We start from the raw sequence: 24,274 nt of genomic DNA, 5'->3' as shown, positions 1-24,274 counted from the left end.
TGTGTTAGTAATGGTCCAATAGCATGTTTGGTTGATCATTTTTCTTATTATTTGATGTTGTGGCATTTGCATTTGTTGGGAGTAGTAGGTTAGATTGAGGGAGAACCCCCCCCCCCCCCCCCCCCATTATGGCCCACTAAAAGGAAGAGATAAATAACAGGGCTTAACCTGCTTTTTGGGATTTAAAAAATAAAAATAGTAATTACATTGAAAACAAATATAGAAATGACTAGTTTTCAAATGTGACTGAAACTAGCTAATTAGCTAACTACCGGTACTCCTGACCCTCCTGATTGCTGAAATAAGTACTGATTCTAGCCTGTAAAACAACATGGAACTAGTGAACTGGTCTTTAAAGGTCTCATATTATTCAACTTTTCAACGTACTAAAATAGTTGTCAAATGTGTAAAAGACATGTGTGTGACATGCATTCGCCAAAATGTACTTTGGATCTAATATTTTTGCTGTCCCTAAATCAGCCAAAAAACGCTCTGATCAAAACAGCCTGTTTTAGGGGTGTGTCACTTTTATGTAAATAGCTGCACCAGGCCACGCCCAGGCCATACCCTTCTCTCTCGAAGGGGCAGTGATTTCGGTCATGGTAGCCATGTGCTAATGTTGTAAATGGAAACGACTACAACATAACTAATACTATTGACGTTGGTTACTTATTCGAATGTTTAATCTATTTTAGATTGATACATTAATACATATGAAATATACATCTTCACTAAAACACTGTAAACTAAAGTGTCCCAGTCTAAACTCCAGGGGTGAAAATGAGTCCCAGTCCGGCCCTGGTGACATGTGATGGTGGTATCAAAAGATGGATTTGGTAAGTAGACCCCGTTGAAAACCCAAGTTGGAAACTGACCGCCTGCCACTGACATTATATTATAGTTGAAGTTTTAAGAGGATTACAAAAAAGGCTAGACATTTTGTGCCTAGTGAGTGATACATTCATACAGAATGGTTGGTTAAGCATCACATCATATTCAAAATCACATTTCATTAAGCTCTGTTCTTATATTCAAACTAATTCAGCAGTTAGATTCCTGTTATTAAAGCTGTAAGGTGAAGGAAAAGTTTTGGGTGTAAATCATCAAACTACTAAACATTGTTCCTCTCTGGAAACAGTGAAAGTGACTATTTTGTCATTTGTGATGTGCTAAAGAAGATCCTCTGACTTAAAAGTGACTGAATAAATGCATCCATTTGATCTGACTGAAATCGGACTCATTTATTCAGAACCAAATGGTAAATGGTTGACTTACATGATCTTGGGGGTACCTTTTACTTGGACATTGTATCCTCATCCTTCAGTGAACCCAAGTATCATGCTTTTTATTATTACTATTATTATTCTGAGAGGTAGCTGCATGGAGTACTGGGAGAATTATTTTTTTTAATGAAGGAGAAAAAAACAGCAATTTCAGCATCACTTAACACAAGCTAAACCTTACAAGGGAACATTAATAAATTAATATTTTTGGCATTAATTAGCCTTAGGGGTGTTAATCGGATATGTTCTACATGCCATATGACTCGAGGGGGAAGGGATTATATTTGTATTTATATCGTGCAAGGTGCAGCCTCTCGGTAAATGCATTTGGACTGAATGTGGGCGTGTATTCCAGCTTTGAGAATCGAGAGCTTCAAGCAGTGCTGTGTTTGTCCTTACACCAGCCACCATGAAGAGAAAACACGTGCAGGTTGCTTTCTTTCTTGGTAAGTCTTACTCATTCTTTATTGACATGGGAGCAGCTATTGATTTTAGCTTTAAGATGATGTGGAGAAAGCAACAAGTCCTCCAACAATTAAGCGTCTCGGAGAAAGTGAAGGCTAATGACTAATAATAGTATTTATTTCAGAAATAGAAAATATGTTATAAGTTATGGTATTTGTTGCATTGTTATTATTATTATTATTATTATTATTATTATTAATAGTGGTTGATGCCTTATGACACTTTTTAGAAGTCAATGTCAATCACCTCCACTCAGAGTTTGAAAAAAGTGCTTAGAACATGATTGTTTAAAAAGTTGAGCTGAGAGCTGGAAATATAAAACACTAAAATACAGTAACAGGTGGTTGTGTAAGTGATATGAATTAAAATAACGAATGTTTTAAATTTGGTCAAAAAGCTTTCTGTTCATGTTTCACTACTTACATATCGCTGGAGTCGTATGTAGGATCAAAACTGCCAAACTAAAAAAATAAAATAAAAGTGAAAATAAAATCGGGTATAAAAAAAACAAGATTAAAAAATATAAATGTAAAAATAAAAGTAGAAATAAATACAAAAAATAAAGATCTAAATGTAACTAAATAATAATCAATCAATCAATAAAATTATATATATATATTTTTTTAAAGCTTTTATTTATTTATTTATGTGTATAGATATTTAGTTGTTTTTATTTCCATTATTATTATTATTATTATTATTATTATTTACATTTTTTAATTATATTATTAAATGTTTTGAATTTGGTTCTCCACCGCGTCAGGCTAAAACCTTGTACCCCCAAAATAGTCACTTTTCAGGAAACCCCAAAAACGGCATGTTTGTTCAACCATTAACATTACATCATCAAAGACAGCAAGCCATTTTCAACACTTTCAAGCATCAGCAATTAGTAAAAATGACAGCTAAACGTGTGGACTGACCATTAGGAAAGATTTTTGGGGAAAAAATGGGAATTTTACCGAATTGTGACTTTTGAGGTTTTGGCCTGACGCCAGCAATGTGCACATCGGTCAAAACAATCACCTCCACTCAGAGTTTGGCCAGCAAATAAATAACTTTGGTCATGCCAATAATATCTTCTTTTTTTTTTCTTTTTCATTTTAGGCTTTCTAGTTCCACACGTTTGCCGGCTTGCCAACAGCACTTCACACACTGACTGTGCGACCTGCATTTCACTTTTATGCAAAAATGAAAAGGCACTTTTGAACAGCATCTGCGAGGGTAAATGTATGCTTTTGTACGTTCTGTATTTGAAGTGCTCTCATTGCATTATTGAAGAAATAATTACGTTTTCTCAGTAACCTCCGCGTTTGAGGCTCTTTCACTGAATTGCTTGTGAGCTTGAATCATTCGGGCTATAGCTTGGAGCAAAGTCTATATAACTCAATAGATAGACAATATGCTGTGACTTCACCCCTCCCTGTTGTGTATTCAAGAGTAGCGGGCACATTAGGACAACCTGTTGAACAAAGCAATCGTTTGCTCACATGTAAAAAACAAAACAAAACTGTTTTTCCCTTCCTCTCCTGTGCTTGCCTAGGATGCCAAATAAAAGGCTCGCAGGTGTGTAACAGGACAATCCAGGCTGCATTAGACCAATTTGCTGGGCTGCAAGGGTGTGTGTGCGCCTGGGAGAAAGAAGGGGACACACTAGAACTGCTGGCACAATGCGAGTCGAAGCCAGGTGCAGTATCGGCCACATACAGTATTGATGTTTACCAAAGGCGATCACATGTATGTGAATAAAGTCTTTTGTGGCACAAATTAGTTCCCGGAATAACAGCCTTTTATAGAATTTGATGGAACTAATCAGCCTCATTATTTGTCCTGTAGATCATGTAGATAGATAGAATTGGGTAATTATGTTTGAATTCACATAAACGACGTGACATTCCTGTCACTCAAACGTCTTTCTTTTTGTAGAGGATGTTGCTGGATCATGTACGCACCAAATGAGACTTTGTGTGAGTGACTCCACATGCAACAAGCATTTGGCACCTGTCCTTCAGACTTGCATGGAGAAACAGTGTGACCATGACAGATGTGGCCAAGAAACTCAACATTTCTATCGTAGCATACCGCACAATTTAGCTGAGAGGCTGGTCATGTGCGATTGTGATCCTTCAGATGCAAGCTGCCTACAAATGAAAGCAGCAACACATGGCAGCGTTTGTGGAGATCAACCTTGGATCTGTCAGGAGGCTGTGAGACGCTGTTTGGAGGAGCAGCATTGCAGGTATGTTCGATGCATCAAATACAGCAGATGTAAGATAGTGTCTGATATACCACATCATGAATGGGGTTTCCATCCAAGTGTTTCAAAATTTGAAAGTGGTACTGTATAGCGATACTGAAAAAAAAAAAAAAAAAAAGGAAGTCAACTCAAAACTTTTCATTACAAACATTTTTCCTTTTGCATTTGTGGAATATATGGAGTTAAGCAGCAAAATCCACCTGTTTTCCTCCATCTCAGGGGTAGCCATTTTGTCACTTGCTCCATGAAAATGATACCACAGTTGCTCATTCCTCAAGATAACAACCAATCACAGCACAGCTTTTTTTCTGAGTTTGGTCAAGTGACATTAACTAGCCGTGATTGGTCAGTACCAGGAGCCCTGAGCTCCTGTGATGTCATTTTTAGTCAACAGCAAGTGGCAAAATGGCCACCCCCTGAGATTGATTAAAAACATTTTTGCTGCTTTATTTATGTTCCATAAACGTAAAATTATTCAGAATGTTGTGTTTGGACTAGTGTGGGAGCCTGGAACAAATTGCAAGGATTTTTCCACTTCATCAAGTCAGCCAGGATAGGCTCTATGGATTGATGGATTTATAGTAAAGTAATTAGGATAATATATATATATATATATATATATATATATATATATATATATATTTTTTTTTATAGAATGCAATACTACAGGATTTTGTAAAAAAAAAAAAAAAAAAGCCGTAGATGAAATGCATTGTGGGTAATTGCCAGGATATTTTTTATTATTATTATTTTTAAAAGGCTCGGTTTTATTGTACAATACTGTAACATAAGCAGTTAGCCAATTGTCATTGAGCCATGAGTGTAGTTTCCACAGTCTCATAAATGTATTGTAAATTATTTTACATCTTAGTTATATTTACATTTTACATTGGTATTTTTTTAATACTTGACAATCAAAAAACAAAAAACAAAATCCATAACAGTAAATAAAGGTTTTATGAGGAAATGGATTGTGGTTGACCTTGTAATGTAATTTTAAAATACAAGGTTCACTTGCAAAATGTGCACAGTTTAAGTACGGTAAGGTGACTAAGACATTTTACTGTGTTTATTCTTTCATTATATGATTTGTGAAACGGTTTGAAACAAGTTGTGCATGCTCATGTTGTCTTGCAGAGAATTGCTAACACGTTTTCAAGCCAAGTGCTGGAGCTCTGAGGAATCATCTTGCAGTGACGTCGCTCTTCAAAGTGAATGTTTGCGCCTCATGAATCCAGCTCTCATCCTCGGAGGAGAGTTGGAATGCAGAAAGGCCTTCATAGCCACTCTGGGCACCGCACTGCACCACCCATGCACATGCGAACACGTACATGGTGCTGATCTTGACGCATGCGGCATGATTCATGACGTGCTTCACAACAGATCGCACTTTAGTGAGTAAGCGGTCTGTGATTCATAGCCAACATTATGTGGACAATATTCCAGGATTTTTTATTTCTATGTTAAGAGACCCACTGGATGAGGGATAATGGTCCTTCGAGTCCTCCTCCGATTAGTGAATCAGATGAAGGTCAGAGTGGGCTATCTGGTAAATATCTCAACTTTTTTCTTTTTCTTTTTTTGGTACTGTATGTTTTTGTTCTGAATCTAATTGCTGCATGACTTATTTGTCTCATCAGGTTATCTACTGTATATCTGTGCAGCTACTCTGCTGGTGGGAATTCTGTTAATAACTATTTTTTGTAAAATATGGTGAGTCCACTCATTAATGACAAGCAAAATTATAGTTATAATTTGCAATGGCACCTCTGTAGTCAAACACAATTCAACTGGCTGACTTAGAAAAGTTCAAAATTACATACCTGGCTATACGAAACAATGTAAAATGCAACAATTTGTTCCAGGTTCAAACATTTTGACCTTCCTGCATCGATTAGTTTACCACATTATAATGAACCTATCGCCGCTGCATCTCAAATCCACTTTTCCAATTTAAATGAATGGAAATACCATTAATCTATTTTAGCCTTGTTGTAATGTACATTTTAATGTAAAAAAGTATGCAGTTTTTGTCACAATGCATCAGTTAAATGCTGCTCCTGGTGTACCCGCCTTCACCACCTGGGGGCAGTATAAGGCAGACAGGCAGATATACTGTTATTAAAAAATCCACTTGAGTTTTAGGCAGTCCATTTGTCACTAGGGCATATCATGCTTAAAACATATGAGACTCATATCTCAACTCCTCTCTGAGCTCATCAATACAGCACTAATATTAGTCATTCTATGCAGAGGATTAAGGGTGTATACTGTGAGTATTGTTATATTGTCTGCCATTTGTGTTCAATCCATTGCTTAAAGGGTTAAATCACCACAGCAAGATGCTAATCAGTATTAGCATTAAGCTATTGGGGCCTTCCTTTAGGCAGTTACTTTGCTGATTTAAAAACACAAAGTGTAATTGTCTTCATTCCATGTTCAGTTTGACAAAAACTTCAACTCGGACTGGCATTAAAGAGCTTCATGTTTTTTTAAAATGAATTGTTCACCATATGTCCAAGTGCTGCTTATTGTAAAGTGTGTTGCCAATCATGGCTTGGATCTCGAAAGCTCTTAAAGCGGGCAACTCATATCTCAACAAACCACTGAATGTGATTTTGAATTGACCTTGCTTTTTGTCATAGGGTGGTGAGAAGAAACAAGAGACGAGACAAAACCAGATTTCAGCCACTTCAAAGAAGTGATTGCATTGTTACCACACAAGACTTTCCATAAAAATCAAGTCAATTTCTGTATCTATTTGAACCACTTCCAGACAAGAAAGACCCTTAGATGATTGGTCATCGTCTTTTCTTTCATTTTTTTTGTTTTGTACATCTTGAAAGATGTAAGCCTGCATGAAAAAGCATCGGCCGAATGAATGAATGTACATCTTACGCAAGATGTTTAACGTGTGTTAAGGATTTCTACAACAACAAAGAGTTCAGCTTTTTCAAACAAGCCCAAATGTGAATTATAACGATGAAGTGGATGCCGGTGAGGCGAAACCGACCTTCTGATTAGATTGAACATTTCTCCCCACTGCCGTGACTGCATGATGGGATGCAGCTGCTGTGCTGCAAACTCAGACCTCCGATATCCATCCATTTTTCTCATCCTGTGAGCTGGAGCCTACCCCGGCTGTATGAGGGTGATAAGTGTGGTACACCCTGGGCTGATCATTCATCTGTCATTCCCAGCACTGACACATCAACTGTTCACACCTCCAGGCAATTTGGAGCTAAACATAATATTCTGTTGGGCTGTGGTAGGAAACCAGAGAACCCGGAAAGAACCCACACATGCAAAGTCCACACTGATAGGTGATGTGAGGCGGACGTGCTAACCGCCAGTCTTTAAAAGTGCACAAGCAACCCCATGCAGAAACATGCTATAGATAGAAAAGCCTTGTGGTTTTGGAAAGAGAAGTGTAGGATGTTAGAAAAATACAGGGGATGTAACATAAGATTTTAATTCCAACAATGTGATAAATATCATTTCCACTCATCAGTCAATTGTAATAGTAAAGTCTGCTTGTTTATCTATTCATTCTGTTTACAGGGCAGATTGAAATGGATCACACACAAGTAGAATTGAGCGTGAGCGGGCATTCGGGCCATCGTGGGATGGAATGCAGACGACTCCCGGCCAATTGAAGGGGCTCCTCTCATTCCCCTCAAAATCAGGGCAGTGAAAGTGCACATATTCTTGATATTGCCAAAGCATTAATTGACTCGCTGGGGCCCGAAAGATGAGATTGGCACACGCAATGTCAGTTTTTTTTGTCACCGTATTGTGAAATCTGGGGCTCTTTTTTCAATACAAAACTGATATACTGTACTCACATAGGTCCTGAATGTTACACAATATAGGTGGAGTTTTATCAGAACAGGGCAATACATCCACATTTAAATACTGCATTGGTGGCATTCTTTTGTTCTTGTCGTTTCTTCTTCTTGTTTATCTAAGAAGCTCTAATGGATGTCACATTTGCTCAATACCGTTCCATTGATATTTCCTAATGAATTCCATACAATTTTGATTGGTGCTCTCTAAATAGGTTACCAACGTTGCTTTAATTGTGTCTCTCTTACACTTTCTTTTAACATTTCTTTATTTTATTTTGTGTAACATTTTTCTTTCTTTCTTTGAGGAGATTTGAGCTGATCATTTTCTTGTCGTCCTCCAGCATGTTTTGTCATTGTCAGTATGAAATGTGCCTTCAGCTGCACTGCTGTGCCCCTTGCTCGCTATCTGGCATTTAAGGATATGTCAAGAGAGCCCAAGCTGTTGCCCTTCAACTCAGTTTGATTTGAAAAACGTCGTCTCCAACATGGAGTGAATTTTTATTTATTTATTTTCAAACTGAGCATGATCCTGCTCGGCTTTCAGAGATGAATGCTGAGGTTTCTTTATAGATATGAAGAATTTATATATTTCAGTCTGATTGAAGCTTGCAAATTTCATTACAGTACCAAAGCTTTTTAATTCACTCTGTTCCAATGTTTTCATTGCACATTCCATTATTCCATTTCAAGGACAGCAAGAAAACATGGCATCTACCTGGTAAAATATATCCACATTAGGACATGTACAAATCAGAGAGCGGAGTAGAAGAAAATCATGCACATGCGATTACTGTCTGTCGTATATTGCAATGGTGCAGTAATAAAATGTCCGTGCACACAGCATTCCCACAAGTATTTTTGGGAGCATGAATTGAATTGACTCTTGTCTAATGATGATGGACATTTGCAGGAAAAAAATTATCACATTTTAATAAATGTATGCAAATATATACAATTGCTCCTCGAACCTTCTTCATTACTGAGACATCATTTGGTCAGATTCTGGTTGCTGGCTATGAAGCTGGTGTTTTAATTGATTTAATTGGCACCTGGAAACGATTAATGGGAATTAAATACTCTATGGATCAACAGCACAATATCCTTCAATACAAAGCATTCTAAACATATACTGTACAAATAATACATCATTATTTTACGAGGACAAATTATGAGGAAAAATAATTAGCCACTGCTGGGATTATTTGTGTTATAAATGTGGCTGCGATTTAAACAAGAGGATGAGTGCAGCCTCTAAAAACGTCCCTAAATGTATGCCTCCATCTACTGCTTATTTCGGTATGCAAACCAGAATTCCAATTCTGGTTTAGATCATGATAATGGTTTGCAAAGGCCAAGTACATTTAATTGGCATTAACAGAGTAAGCATTTTTGAATTAGACATACTTTAAATGTCACACTCTGACCTAGTTGCAGTATGAGCACACTCAATTCCTTGCGCAGTGAATTCAGAGGCAGCCAAAAGTGGCAAAGCACTCATCATCAAATCAAGTCAAATAAGTCAAAGAAACAAAATCACGGCATCTTGCTTCTTGCCTGAGCAACTTTGGAGTTCGTCTTGCGATGAAGAGCAGCACAGATGAAGTCACCGGCTTCCAAGACTTTGGCAAGGTTTACCCCCTTTAAAAAGGAGAATTAAACATCAATTGTCAAATTTAGTATTTGGTAATCTATTATTTATTTAACTGATTCATAAGAGGTGAGTAGCGTGTGTGGTATAAATTGTTGATTAATCGCAGAAGCAATTGAGGTTAAGTAGGCTAATATCTCATTCACTCTCAATTAGTTTGTTGTCAAAAGCAGTTATTCATGAAAAAATAGCCAATTTAACGTAATTCGTTTGGGGGATATATGATTAAGAATGAGACACCTGAAATGTGAATCATGCTGTAGATATGAAGCATTTAACAACACGACAAATTGTACAACTGAAATGAATACATTTTTCACTGTTTTTCTCCCCAGACGCTGCTCGAAAAAACAACAACAACATTGTTTCAAATATGTCTCTCTCCATCGGAAATGAGAAAACATAACCACAAAGAAAACATGACTGACAGTCAACAAGCGCTGCACCCTACCTGTAGTGAAAAGGTTCCACCAGCAGGGGTAGAGATTGTTAAATAAATGGTTCATGGGTCAGGGCACCCAATAGTGTGGGCGCATGAACTTGTGCAAAACCACCGATGTTATAAAATAAACACTGGCAGAAAAGTATGTTTGCAGAGCCATATGTTTATGTGAAGGGAACTCTGGGAGATTGTATGAGTTGGGCCGCTGTGCAGGGATTGCGGACACATAAATTATAGCAGCTCTGTTGGAGTGTGCACACTCACAGTGTGGATGCCCATGCCGTGGAGCATGTAGAGAACATCCTCTGTTGAAACATTGCCAGATGAACCCTGAGCGTACGGGCAACCACCCAGACCGGACACTGCCGAGTCCACCACGCACACTCCCATCTGCAAGGGCACAATAGAAGTCCATTTCTTTCCTTCAGTTCATTAAACCTGTTTACTGCACTGTTTGCATCTTTTACACATTCAAGGAGTCATTTATGTTGTCAAGAATACACTGATGTTGTAATCAGGGCATGGTACGGCGCACAACTTTGATTTGTTAAGATTTGTTTGGAATTTTGCCAAAGTAAATAATGGAAATAGAAAAAGTAACAATCTAATATTCCCGGATAAGCGGTAGATGATGGATGGATGGATGGATGGACAATCTAATATTATGTCATGCAATTGTAAACGTGAGTTAATTGCTGATCATAGTATGTAAAAGCAGAGATATCGCCTCACATGATGTTATGCATTATGATGTCATGGAATAATCATACATCAAGTGAGACTAAGTCAGGAGTGTGTTCTTTTTTTTCCTGTAATGCCACCATTGAGAAGTAACAGTGAAGGGGTTGCTAACTTACTGCAATGTATTTATTTTTTTATAATAACGATAATAAAATGAAAGATCAAATAAAATAATTTGCTATAAGCCAAATTAACAAGACGTGTCTTGGTTTTAAAAGCAGGAACATTCTCTACGGCCCTGAGGTGCTCCGGCAGGCTGTTTCACAGACGGGGGCCATAAAATTGAAACGACGCCTCATCGTGAGGGACTGAGTGTGTATCCTGATTTCAGGAATGACTAAAAGATCATAACCAGAAGACCTCAGTGCATGTGAGTGTCCATTGGGTGAAAGCAGCTCTAAAAGATAAGTAGGCCAGACCATTAGGACACATAAAAAACAGTGAAAGAACCTTAAAATCGATCCCAGTGATTTTAAAATGGGATAGTGCACCAGTGCCACGAAATAGAAAATGTTTGTCTTTGGAATTTCCATTTAAGAGTTCACAGCAGACATAATCACAACTGGCATTCCCATTTAACTCAGGTAAAATCCCTGAACAAAGACCCTTCTTCTTGGATAGTTCGACATGGCATTGGCAGCTCCCTGCCAAGGCTGCGGTGGCGCGTTCCAGCTGTTTAAGAGGACTGCGGCTTCCAAAATGAGCGGGCACAGAAAGTCCCTCAGTACGGCTTAGTCATCCTCTTTGTCTGCGTCTGGCACTGGTGCCACATAGTAATAGCCTTGTGCACATTCTCAATATGGAGCGCAACATTTCATATGGTTCTGATTCTGCTGGTTACTCATGTTTTCACAGCGCTACTCCGTCTTTTCCGTGCTACATCGAGGAGACATTTTTGCCTCGGTTAAGAGGGTGTCTACTTACGCTCTTCCAACAACACGGGAGTTCTAATATTACTACACAAATGTGCCGTTGTTGCAAACTATAATCATTACTGTCATGCATTATTTCCCTGATCCCTTCAGGATAAATGTGCCTGATTCAGAAGAGTCGTGACACGCGCACATTAACACGTACATACTGTATATAGTGTTGGAGGGAGTATTTTGAATGTACTGTACTGTGTCTACAGTAACCTGCACCATTGATTGAGATCCAATACAACAAATGTATCAGAAAATGTTGTTTTCATAGAAATAATAATTGTCAGCTTTGATTGAAGTATTAATACGCTGAAGCTGTAGTGTACTGTGAAGTAGTGCACATTGTACAGCAATTGTGTCCAATTTTTGGCCTGTTGTCCTTTTTTTAATTTTATTTTTTGTACTGATTTAGATTCTTTCCCACATAAGAACAACATGGGGAAAATTTGATTGGGGTTATCTCATGCTTTTATTTGTTATAGTGGACGCCAGGATAGTATGGCTGTGTTGTAAACTTACGAAGCTTATATGTATCATTTTTAACATGACCATCATGCAATTCAACTTGCGATTGTGATTGATCAGCTAGGATCCAATCATGAACCAGAAGTGTTGGCGTCATCCAAATTATGCATTTGCAAATATGTCATGTCCACTGCAATCATCTATGGGATATCCCAGGTACAGTATAAATAAATAAATAAATAAACAACTTGACACCTGACACCTACTACTAATTATAAGTTCAACTTGTAGAGCTTCTCTGGGTATGCAAAGCAACTATTTACAACTAAAATAGAACAATATTTCTCTTTATAATGCCTCATGAAATCAGATTTTTCAGTTTAAAACGCAAAAATGTTTCCCTCTTCTTTCTACTATGTGTGTCAAGGTCTAATTTGTGAATATTTCACAATAATCCTCAAGGAAACCCTGTTTTTAGATCTGTCATCTTATTACCGATTGCTGGTTCTGAATGTGGAGATTTGCTCATGGCAGGGGCGGATCTATTCTAGTAAGATACAGGGCAGTGGGCCACCCAAAATCATGTCAATTCCCCAACTGTTTGCCTTATCACCTTTAACAGGTGTTGAAAACAAAAAACGCTAAAATAACTATAACACATAATTGCTTGACTTATTTGTTTTAGCATGTTTAATAAAGGTGGACATTGTCAAAGTGCCCCTTGCGTTCATTGATTTTCCTGTTTGTGGCCACACAACACAGCTGTGTGTAATAGTTTGCGCCTTTCATGTAGCTAAGTAAGAAATGTCCCCAGGCGCAGTGCAGTTACCACCACAAACTCACGATAGAAAGCATTTTTAATACATCTCTGGCAGTACTAATCCTCGTCTAAATCGTTTTGCCTCATTAGCGTCATGAGTAACTGGAGACTATGGTAGGTGACTTTAGACATCTGTTCCCGCAGTGCAGTATAGATAAACAACCATTCACACACATTCACATCAATGTTGTCCAGTTAACCTAAGAAGCATGTTTTTCAAATGTGGAGAAAACCAACGGACACGTGGGACAAGCTGAAAAACTCAAACGATATGTTCAAAAGGAGATTCAAACAACTCGTCACTGTGAAACAGACATGCTAATGCTAACTAACATCCACGATGCTGCCACAATCAAATATATCATCATTGTTCTGTTTTTGTTTTATTATCACCAACCCCTCCAAATGTCTGGCCTCCATATGACATTTAATGATGTGTTTTTCAGTTGATGGAACGCTAGCAACAAACATCTTTATTAGCATAACATGATGTTGACGCTGCAGGAACAATCCATGTGTAAATGAAAAACTTCTAAGGCTTCATTTTCAATCAAGCCCCAGACATTTTCAGGATATTTTCCACATGTCCTGGGTATTATCATGAGTATATTAAAGATGTTTTCCAGCTTCCGCAGCAGAGCCAGATGTCAGGGGGTCCCACAGGGAGACAAAATTAACACACTGATACTCTCGGTGGCACTGGGTCATGAAGGACTTTCACCCCGCGGAGAAGGATCAAGCAAGCAAAATTAAAAGACAAGAACGTACTTCTTTCAGGGGCTGTCTAAACTCGCCGTAATTGCTGTTTGTGTTGGCAAGGCGAGAGGTAGAGGTGGGGTGGAAGGTGGCGAGGGGGAGGGGGGGGGGGCTTCAACTTTGGTGTGTTCAGTGCATGACATTTCCAGACCTTGGTTAAAGCCAGAGCAGGATATTGTACTCGGCAGATTTTTTGTGTTGTATAAACACAGAGTTGTAATCTACCATGCCAATCCTCTCACTCGCAGCTGCAGAACGTAGCAGGGCTGGGGGTCTTCGGCGTACGGTTTCCGAGAGGAACAAAACAGACCCTTCAGTGGCGTGCCTTGTTCATTTGGACGCTAATCGTGCGAGAACCGGCGGTCAGCAACTCAGGCTTGCCAGTGCTCAGCTAGATTCATAGTGCCCAGAAACCAGATGTGCACTCAGCATTAGAAAGCCATATTCACTGAGCTGCGGCTGTATGAAAACAATACATTCCTGTGTAAAGACACAGTGTATTCTGAAACGGGCACGGTTTTCTGGATACGCTTGTTGACATTCTACACTCACACTTGACGAGGCTGAAGACGGACAAGCTCCCATTTTGGTTTTACACGTGCGTCAGAGAGACAGGAAGAGAGAGAGAGAGAAAGAGAGAGAGGGAGAGAGAACGTATTCACAAGATGATATGAAGCAGTGATGCTTTACCCACAGCTACATAAACGGGCAGGCTGAAAGAAGCTGTCACGTAGCTGCGGCTGACGCATATATCAACCTTTTCCTGAAAAACATAAATAAGCTTACAGTGACAAAGCAAAGCCCAGATACTGGCAGAACAAAACAAACTTTTACAGACTAAATAAATTATACTTCCACCTAGTGATTTATTTTGAAATGAAAAATGATGTACTGTATCATCAGTTTTCTTTGACACGGCTTACTAAGTTTCACGAATAAGCACACCTCGCTCACATTAAAATCAAGTCCTGGAACACGTTCTTGCTAGAAAATACAATCAAATGAGATGACGCACCACACTTCATTCCATGATGCTGTTGGCTTCAAGCAAAATGGGAAATAATACAGAGTATGGGCATACCTGTATATTGTTTTAAGTAACCTTTTGGCATTCCTAACTGTCACACAAATATAAGTTAACCATTCCATAATGAAACGTACTGCAAGTAGTCACACATTGACAGACATGTAATACAGAAGGAAGAGGAAGGTGCTTGCTGAGCGATACGGTTGCTGGAATAAACATTCAAGTGATTTCAAGCAGTAAAGATCTTAAAGCATTTTAGTTGAATAGCATTCATGAGACTAACATGCAGCTTATATGACTAAAACAAACGCAAATTATGTTTGTATTAATTACAACCCATTACTTTTTATTAGCTATGAAATGAAATGTTCATATTTTGCACATCACCGCGAATGCTGACTAATAGGAAAAAAATACTGTCAAACAAAACTAAATGTATTCGTGCAAACAGTGCATGCTCAAAGACCTTTTGGTGTATATGCTGCTGTCATTTCTTTATAACTAGTTATGCAGGTTTAGATAAGAAAACTAAGACAAAGGACTGAGTGACAACATTATCTGAAAACTGCTAACTGGTACAGTTTGTCAGCTTCTTGTAAAGCTGTGTCTTTCTTCTTCTTTTTATTTTTTTACTGTACTTTCTCAGTCCTTCCAATCTGTGTCTGTTTTATGAGGTGAATTATATTTTGGGGAAGAAATAAATAAGAAGATTTTAATTTAGAAACCCTCTCTTGGGTTTTAGCGTTTTTCTCCATCTCTCAATGGTTTTTGAGAGCATAAAATTGATTATTCTACTTTACTTGGGAAGTTGGATCATTACAGTGTCGGGTATGACACTACAGTGGTTTATGGGAGACATCAATATGGAAATATAAATAGAGAAAATTCAGGATAAAAAAAATAGAGAATTTGGCGTTCCCCAGGCATCTATTCTGGGCACCCTTTTCTTTATTGTTAATATTATTTATTTATTCATTTATTAAACCACTGAGTATTCATAAAATTATTTGTTTCAAATGACACAAACTTGTGTCACATGAACACATTGATCTGAAAAGTTATTGAATAACTAAGACAATTGCTCCCATTAGAAACATTGCTATGCTTGTATCGATCACTGTTTGAGCCTCATCTCAACTAATTTAATATTATGTATGCTGCCAAATTACTCATATTGCAAAAAAAAAAAAAAAGCCATAAGAGCAATATCCTGGTCTAAATATAATTCTCCTGCAAATGCTGTCTTCCATGGATATGGCTTCTCATATGTAATCTTTTTCACAATCTATGCACAATATACAATGTGGCTCACAGGCTAAATACACATTGGTGTGAACTCATTCCGCAATGATTATTAGGGGGTGGTTGAATTCAAAATCAGAATAAATACTCATATTGCTTGCCAAGGCTGTGAAATCTAAGCACATAAGTTGTCATTGTATGAACTGCCAGGAGTGCGGCAGGAACAAAGCTGCCCCCCCTGTAATTTTGGGAGGAAAAACGAAAAAGGTACAAAGGCTAAGGAATGTCTTTATCAAGAACAAAAGTGGTGACTCAAGGGCTGACAGCACTGGGGGAATTCATTTCTGTCCCAGTTGGTGGTGTGGACCTCTGGCACACACTAATGAAAAGCTATATGATAAAAATCTTTCATTTCCATCTTGTTTATAGGTGAGCAAATGGTTGACTAAATAGCCCCGGCTGCTATTATTTTCAGTGAGCGCGGGGATGCTGAGATGAATCGTTTTAAATATGATCCAAGAAGCTTACCTCCCTCTGGGATTTTTTTCAACCACATTATCCAAGTTCAAAAGTACAAGTTAAAGTGTGGCTACTTTGATGAACAACTAAAAGAGCCAATCATATTTAATGAGTAGTATCTTATTTTAAAGCTACATTAAGTGGTAAGATGACGAGGAAATGGTATGGGGACTTGTGTCAAACGAAAATAAATCACTACTAGCTATGTGTGTCTTAAAATGAATAGTTTACTGCCCAGTGAAAAAAGTTAACAACAAAGCTTGTTCCTGCAGCTGCACCACCGTTCATCACATGCGCAGCAAAGAACAGATGAAAGGATCATTTTCCAGCTGCATTTAAACGCAGCATTGTCAGGAGAGCCATAGATGAGTTTGGATCCCCCCCCATCCCTCAGGGCTCTTCTATCCACCTAGCTCCCAGTCGCTTTGTACGACAGACAGTGAATAGGTGAGCCTTTGTGCCGACCCCCACGCTACATCTGCTGACCCCCCCCCCCCCCCCCCCCAAGACTCCACAGCTCACCCTCACCCCTTCACTGAGCAGCATGATGTGTTGACAATGAGAACTTATACAGTCATATCTGCATTACCTATGGATTTATGTCAGTTTGGAGGCTGTTTAAAATACTGCCAGACACTTTCACAGTCTCCTGTTAGTCATTGCACTGTATAGTATATGACTTCAACACTGCATGCCACTTTTTTCTCTCTTCTATTTTCATTGTAGTTTCGGGATTCTATTTAGATCACATTTCTGAATTCCCCTGTTGGCTGTTGACTGACGGTTCTTGGTTTTCTGTGTGTCATTGTAAACCACACACAGATCATGTGCCTCCTGCGCACTTGCCGAAACAGAGGATGCATTCATGTCATAAACAGCTACGATGTCATGGATCTACAGCGAGTTTGGATTGCAATTTTATACATACCATACTGCCCCAAATAGAGATCTCCACTCCCAATTGGCACAGTGGCTAAATGAGTCGCCGGGTGCCTCGTCCACATGAACAAATAAACGCATCACCTCAAATAGATGCCTCCTTTTATGCACTTGGGAAAAAAATTACAGGTGGTACCACTAGGTAGCTGTAATTACATTCACTAGCACGCAACATGTTTCCACGAGGCGGTTGAGTTTGGTTTGGTATGTTACGCCCTGATTTGGTTAACACCGCAGATAGCAGCATAAGCTCCGTGAATAGTGAGCAAAAATAAATAGAAACAAAAAAGTCTTCTTGGCACTGTTACTGATTTCTTTTCCTGTTCTGTAGAGTACCAAATTAGTATGGAAAGCAGGAGATGTTGATTTAAAAAAAAAACGGGGCTTGTTCTTTTGACAAAATGCAAAATACAAAATGTGTGAATGTATGATGAGTTTTCACCTGAAGTGCAGTGAGGATGTTTGGCAAGGCTTGCCCATAAGTGTCATGACAGTGAACTGCAAGAGCGCTGGCCGGAACCTCCTTCATCACGCACTGCAGCATCTTACGCATGGAATGTGGAGTGCCCACGCCAATGGTGTCCCCCAGGGAGACCTCATAGCATCCCATCTCATACAATCTCTTGGCTACCTGAATAGATAAGGAATTTTAATGAAGGGGAAAAAGTCAGGATAGAGAAAATTGATCCATGAAATCTAGATAATCTACCAGACTAACCTCGGCAACTTTGGATGGATCAATGTGTCCTTCGTACGGGCATCCAAGGGCACAGGAAACATACCTGCAATAGTACCTCGTTAATGAAATTATGAAACATATTGACATGAACGTAATTCAGAAACAATAATTATACTATGTGATGTATTCACTGTAAAAAATATTAAATAAAAAAGTAATATTTACGGTACTTGAAAAAACCTCCTAAAGTTTTTTTTCACTCAAAAATCCTAAGTAAATTTTGCAAGGAAAGTTTTGAGTAAATTTTACCAGTTTATTAAAAAAAAAAAAAGTTACTTAAGCGTTGAGGAATAAACTGATGACCTTCAGCTTGAGAGACAGCCACTCTACCACCTAAGCCATGCCACTCATGTTGTTTGCCACTGTACTACATTGCTAGTGTGCCCAAAATTAGACCAAAAATTGGCCTCTTGGAGGTACAAGGATTCCACCTTGACCATTAATAAACTAACACACAGCAGGAGCGGCATGGCTCAGGTGGTAGAGTGGCTGTCTCCCAACCTGAAGGTTGTGAGCTTGTTCTTCAACTCTTGAGAAGATTATTCTTTTTTTAAATAAACTGGTAAAATGTACTTAAACTCTCCTTGTTTAATTTACTTTTTTACCAATTACTCTTTTTTTTAACAGTAAAAAGTACTGCTATTCAGTGTGCAATAAATGTTGTGCGTTGTGCTTTTTTTGTCATAACTTGTCATATCATAATTTCTAGACATAACATAACCTCAATGGTTAATATGCAAATAAGATCAGCTTTGTTTACACTGACTTCTTGTGACAAATGCAAAGAGTACCAACCCGCGCACTGGAATCGTTCGCTCTTTGGCACCTTTGACAACCTCGTCAAATCTCTGCATGCTTTCATCAATAGAGCAATTTATGTTTTTCATGCTGAAGATCTCAGAAGCTGAGCCAAACACTGCCACTTCAGTCGCGCCGGCCGCAACCTTGCGCAAGAAGAAGAAATGCCCTTGTAAAAGGGTTTTGAGCACTGTGTTACACTTTTCGACAACAAGCAAGGAATAATAAACATGAAGTCAACAAGCACCTTTGACTACAATTCATCAAGTATTCATGTGACTTACAGCGTCCTGAAAGCCTTGCATGTTGGGTGTTAATACCGGGTACTGCACATGAGGTGCCCTCTGGATTCCTGTGAGAACCTCAGTGTGGTCAGCCATCTGAACAAAAAGAGGAAAAGACATAAGGTATAAAAATAAACGTTTAATGTCAACAGAGCTTGCTCCTGAAAATACATTATTCGCAGTCAAGCTTTTCACATCCCTGCACAGACCATTAAGGCCAAAGTTGCTTGATGTCATATTTCCTTAAAATGAACAAAACATGTTTGAGTATCCTTAAAAATAGAAATGCAATTTATGACAGGAAGTGTAGTCTTTCTGAATGTAAAAATATTTCCCAAGAAAAACATCTGCGTCTCCAGTTGGGATGCAGGTAGGCCAGTGTAGTTGTTCACACAAGAAAGAGAGCTTTATAAATCCCCACCAAGTGTAGTTATTACCTGCGGTACCCACTTTGAGGAGACAAAGCTGGTGGCCTCGATCACAAGCAGGCCTGATCCCGAGAGCATGTCTATCAGCTGGATTTTCACGCCTGTTGGAACAATTTCCTGGGGGACAATAAAAGCCAAAACTGCTCTTTCTGGGTTTTGTTCCATTCACGTTGGGAGGTACAACACAAGAGACAAAATGCAGAAGAACTCGCAAACACGAGACGTCTCTCATCTCGTTTAAGTAGACGCTGCGGTAAAATCTGCTGGCATGCAACAAGGAATGATTCAACGGTGACATCCCAAGCAGAGTAAACGAAGCCAGAAGCCATGTCATTTCTCCTCTTGAATTTCAAAGAAAATGTAAAACATATGCTATGTTAATTACGGCACACAACCCATATGTTGCGCATGTTTTATGTAGGAGAGACAGAAGAAAAAAATCAGGACAATTATTGTTCTTCAAAGTATCATTATTAAGCATAGGGCACCTATAAACATAAATTATATGTATGGAAACGATGGCGGACCTTTTCATTTTGGAGTCCATCTCTGGGCCCAACTTCAACTATTTTCACACTCTCTGGATACTCTGAAACAGTCTGGAGAAGAATAAGAAAACAGACGTACAACATTCATCTTTTTGATTAACAACTCCTCAATGCCTGAAGACACCCAATATTTGTAACCATAATCATGTCAAGCGTTAGCATGGGAACCAAAGAGATGTTTCAACACATTCAGAAAGATAGGTTAGATATGTTTCCCCGCAAAAACCGCAGGGGAAATTCTGAGGATCAGGCTATTTCTCTGTTTGGAACCAAAAACTGCAATCATCTTCGTCATGAAGACATAAATGAACACTTCAACAAACCATCTAATGTACAGTTTGTGTCAGACTCTTGAAACTACTTTTTTTTTTAACTGCCCACATTTATTTCCTGTAAGGCTCCCATGGCAAGAGTCTTCACACAAGAGTCTTACTGTAGCGTATAACTGGGATTATGAAAACACACTCATACTTTGAAGGCCATGTTAGTGTCGCACTTCAAAATTTGGTATACAAACACATGTACTTAGGTTAGTGAAATAAAATTTAAACAAATGCTGAATGGCTTTAACATGTACCTTTCACTTGTATGCTAGCAATTTAGTCAAGATTGCCTTGGGGGGGGGGGGGGGGGGGCAATTTTGCTAGGCTAATCATGAATAGCCGTGTTTTTGTCATACCGGAACTAGAACTACTTCCTGCTTCTGTGTCTAAGAATTATAGGAGAAGTAGTCTTACGAGCCTAATGCTGCAGTGCAGTTGGTGGAATCAGCCCTTACAGTACATAGGCTGCTGACATTTTGTTACACTTTTATCATTGAGGGGGTCCTCCCAGGTGGCTCAATATATCAGCAACCACTGCTATCTTCACTGTCAGACTCTGCATCATTTCTTTCAATCAATTAAAATAACAGAAACACTGTAATATACAAATACAAGTAGAGGACAACAGGCCTATTTCATAAGTGACGGGAAGCAAGAGAGCGTCAGTCATGGTGAGGCCATGAGGCTCAGCATGTGATACGATTGAGACACACAAGAAAGACCCACCTCTGTCTCCTCCAGCAGCCAGCGTCTCAGCCATGGATAGTCCTGGATAAGTTGGTCGTAGCTCAGGCAGTGCTTTACCGTCGTGGGTAGATTACCCATCCGGAGGCCTGCCGTTTGTGCTTCCTCACTTTCCAAGACGCAGTAGCGCTAAGCCCACCCCGCTGTTCGGAAGCTAATAAAGCTAATGGAAGCATCAAGATCAATATTCCTGGATAATGCAAGGCTTTACTTACCAAGATGGAATTAGAGGACTGCCGCTGACTGGGGAGGATGATTCAGCAGTTGCCATGGCAGCCACCTCCCAGCTGGCAAGGGATCAAAACAGAGACACGTGAGGTGGGAGCAAAGAGGCTTTTTTTATGAAGAAAAACTGCAAATAAACAGAGGATGCAGCAAGAATTTGTTGATCAAATAAACTGAATTCTCGGAAAATTTTAATGCAGTACTTGTCTTCATCCAGTAGGGGCACTGTCGAGTTAGTCTCAATTATTTTGTTGTCTACAGAACAAATGCAGCGCTATGCTAACCTATGCTACGGTACAGCACATTTTGGCAAATTGAATCTTCTCAACACCACACTGGCAAGGTAGCAGTTCAAAACACGCAGCGTGAAATTCTCCAATCCCTTAACTGCAACTATGCTTACTGATGGATAGTAAATAAAGTGAGTTTAGCTTGCTTGCTTGCTAGCTAGCTAGCTAGCTCTTTTATTCCACATGACTAAGTAATCAATAGGTAGTGTTGGAAATCAATAATTCTAACAGTAGGCTACTGTATTTATCTATTTTCTCAATTTGTTTGCTACCAATCATTTAATGTAGGCTGCAACAAATCACCTCCATGTGTTTTATTACCCGTCTTGATATTAATTGTGTACATGGTCATGGAAAACCTTAATTCACTGACACTGTGTGCTTTACCAGGACGGCCAACTTACCTTGGTGATGAAATAACAAGATTAGGCGAACATTTGCCCAAATGTTTCTGGTGAAAATGTAAGGCTTCATGGAAACCAGCTGCTTTGATTGATCCCCCGTGACCAAAACAGTTGAGCGGTTTTCATTGCCAGACGTGCCACCACTGCCAATGTCAACTGCATGGTGTAATAAAATCTCTTGTTAAACCAGGTCAACATTTACTAAAGAAAGAGGCATTCTTCTGAAGCCAGCTGTTAACAATAGAGAGTCTTAATGAAGTCCTTGCATTCAACCATCTCACTGCACTCAAGGAGAGACCACTTGCTCCGTCTCAGGGGACTCAGGCGACTCGTGTGATCAGCCTGCTGCAGCAGACCTCATTGTTGATGTCTATCAGGTACAACCCCCTCTACAAAAGATTTAGCCACATAAAATCCTTTTATCATACTATAGAAATCTGCATTGCATTTGGTTCTGTATGTTTTTTTGTTTTTTGTTTTTTACATTACAGGTCATCGTTACAGGTTTATTCTTTAATTCTGCTTCAGCTGTCATGGAATTGCTCCTCTTTGGTGTTCCTGCATTAATTCCCAGTTTACGTGTGGTGAGTTTGTCAGAAGTCTGGAAAGGAGAATATATATAGATTAAACGTGTGCAAGCCAAGGAGCATAAAAAAGAAAACAGTAATAGGGCAATATAGCCCCAATAGTGTAGAAACAATGTCAAAATGAAAACTGAAACAGCAACCTCAGCGAGAAAGGATTATATTCAGATTATTTTTTTGATCATGTTAAACAGTGTCTGATTTCAAAATATCACTGTGCACTGTAGTGTTTGTATTACCGTCAGTCATCCCTCAATTAAATGGTAACAGGTAAAGTAATTTTCTCATATCCTCTCTCATTGCCAAACAGCAGAAATTATTTTATATCATTTCTTGATTTTTATCGAGCAGCTGTACCTTCCCTGAAGTCTTTTTGTTTTAAAATCCCTCTACATGCATAACATCCACATGTATTCACAACAGTGATGTAAAGCAGCTGCTGTATTTTTCAGAGCATAAGTCACACTTTTGTTCATAGTTTGGCTAGCTATGTTTTTTACTTATTATACAACAGTATTTTTTTTGCTTTATTCAAAAAAAAAATGCATCCATTGGGTCGCAGGGGCAGCAGCTTTAGGAGGGAAACCCAGACTTCCCTCTCCCCAGCCACTTCAACCAGCTCCTCCGGCGGGATCCCACGGCGTTCCAAGGCTAGCCTAGAGACATAGTCTCTCCAGCATGTCCTGAGTAGTACCCCGGGCCTCCCGCCGGTGGGACATACCCGGTACACCTCTCCAGGGTGGCGTCCGGGAGGCATCCGAACCAGATGCCCGAGCCACCTCAACTGGCTCCTCTCAACGCGGAGGAGTAGCGGCTCCGGATGACCGAGCTTCTCACCCTATCTCTAAGGGAGAGCCCGGACACCCTGCGGAGGAAACTCATTTCGGCCGCTTGTATTCGCGATCTTGTTCTTTCGGTCACAACCCGCAGCTCGTGACCATAGGTGAGGGTAGGAACGTAGATCGACCGCTAAATCGAGACCTTCGCCTTTTGGCTCAGCTCCTTCTTCACCACAACAGACCGATACAGAGTCCGCATCACTAGACACTGCACCAGTCCGCCTGTCGATCTCCCTCTCCATCCTACCCTCACTCGTGAGCAAGACCCCAAGATACTTGGACTCCTCCACTTGGGGCAGGATCTCATCCCCGACCCGGATAGGGCACGCCACCCTTTTCCAACTGAGGACCATGGATTTGGAGGTGCTGATCTTCATTCCAACCGCTTCACACTCGGCTGCAGTAATGCACCAACAGTTTTTGCCAACTGGCAAAAGAAAGTCGAAGAATGTTTCTAGGAAGGATTCCACCTTGTGCCAAAATGCAATATGAGATTCTAGTTAAGGTAAACCATTTTAAATTAAAAATAAAAACGTTTTAGTCGTTAGAGGCGAAAATTTTGATTGCAACGGGAACTCATTTGTTGCCTTCAACATGGGGTGCATTCTGAAGTTCACTCTGACACCTGAACACAGGTGTTTAGGGAATACTATTTTGGATGAGAATTCGAGCTCTATTGTTCTTAATCTCTGT

The 24,274-nt window shown here is 39.4% G+C and overlaps 2 protein-coding genes and 1 long non-coding RNA gene across 5 annotated transcripts; 2 read left to right on the top strand and 1 right to left on the bottom strand.

The window, feature by feature from the left end:
• Positions 1–112: 112 nt before the first annotated feature.
• gfral (GDNF family receptor alpha like) lies at positions 113–8,767 on the top strand. Its single transcript, XM_086093708.1, has 9 exons — positions 113–836; positions 1,639–1,729; positions 2,856–2,972; positions 3,292–3,435; positions 3,675–3,987; positions 5,143–5,399; positions 5,474–5,554; positions 5,646–5,718; positions 6,651–8,767. The coding sequence occupies exons 2-9, from the start codon at positions 1,693–1,695 to the stop codon at positions 6,739–6,741; spliced, it is 1,113 nt and encodes a 370-aa protein (XP_085949834.1). The 5' UTR covers positions 113–836; positions 1,639–1,692; the 3' UTR covers positions 6,742–8,767.
• hmgcll1 (3-hydroxymethyl-3-methylglutaryl-CoA lyase like 1) lies at positions 7,377–22,175 on the bottom strand. Of its 2 annotated transcripts, none has more exons than XM_086093709.1 (10): positions 22,159–22,175; positions 21,222–21,526; positions 20,152–20,223; positions 19,634–19,741; positions 19,197–19,292; positions 18,910–19,058; positions 18,094–18,157; positions 17,818–18,006; positions 10,208–10,333; positions 7,377–9,491 (listed from the first exon to the last, which is right to left on the bottom strand). In XM_086093709.1, exons 2-10 carry the CDS (start codon positions 21,318–21,320, stop codon positions 9,387–9,389), a joined length of 1,008 nt encoding a protein of 335 aa, XP_085949835.1. In that variant the 5' UTR covers positions 21,321–21,526; positions 22,159–22,175; the 3' UTR covers positions 7,377–9,386. The 2 variants fall into 2 exon arrangements, with proteins under 2 accessions (XP_085949835.1, XP_085949836.1); XM_086093710.1 differs by lacking the exon at positions 22,159–22,175 and having other exon boundaries at positions 21,222–21,393; positions 21,455–21,536.
• Positions 21,773–24,274, top strand: LOC147164007 (uncharacterized). Of its 2 annotated transcripts, XR_015096961.1 has the most exons (5): positions 21,773–21,885; positions 22,145–22,268; positions 22,349–22,535; positions 22,650–22,742; positions 23,305–24,274. It is a non-coding gene; the product is annotated as an uncharacterized LOC147164007 (long non-coding RNA). The 2 variants fall into 2 exon arrangements; XR_015096960.1 differs by having other exon boundaries at positions 22,349–22,742.

Source organism: Leptonotus elevatus, chromosome 13, assembly GCF_054856555.1.
Source record: "Leptonotus elevatus isolate MCC_2025b chromosome 13, RoL_Lele_1.0, whole genome shotgun sequence".
NCBI lineage: Eukaryota > Metazoa > Chordata > Actinopteri > Syngnathiformes > Syngnathidae > Leptonotus > Leptonotus elevatus.
Note: the sequence above shows the minus strand (reverse complement) of the source record. Positions and strands in the feature narration are given on the sequence as shown.

Bases quoted from the DNA above. Each gene is read 5' to 3' on its own strand.
- gfral (XM_086093708.1), top strand. From the start codon at position 1,693: ATGAAGAGAAAACACGTGCAGGTTGCTTTCTTTCTTG. The intron at 5,400-5,473 runs GTGAGTAAGCGG...TTCTATGTTAAG, and splicing joins TCACAACAGATCGCACTTTA to AGACCCACTGGATGAGGGAT. The intron at 5,719-6,650 runs GTGAGTCCACTC...TTTTTGTCATAG, and splicing joins ACTATTTTTTGTAAAATATG to GGTGGTGAGAAGAAACAAGA.
- hmgcll1 (XM_086093709.1), bottom strand. From the start codon at position 21,320: ATGGGTAATCTACCCACGACGGTAAAGCACTGCCTGAGCTACGACCAA. The intron at 18,158-18,909 runs GTTGGTACTCTT...GTACTATTGCAG, and splicing joins CGAACGATTCCAGTGCGCGG to GTATGTTTCCTGTGCCCTTG. The intron at 10,334-17,817 runs GTGAAAACTCAT...GTGCCCTTGCAG, and splicing joins ACATCCTCACTGCACTTCAG to ATGGGAGTGTGCGTGGTGGA.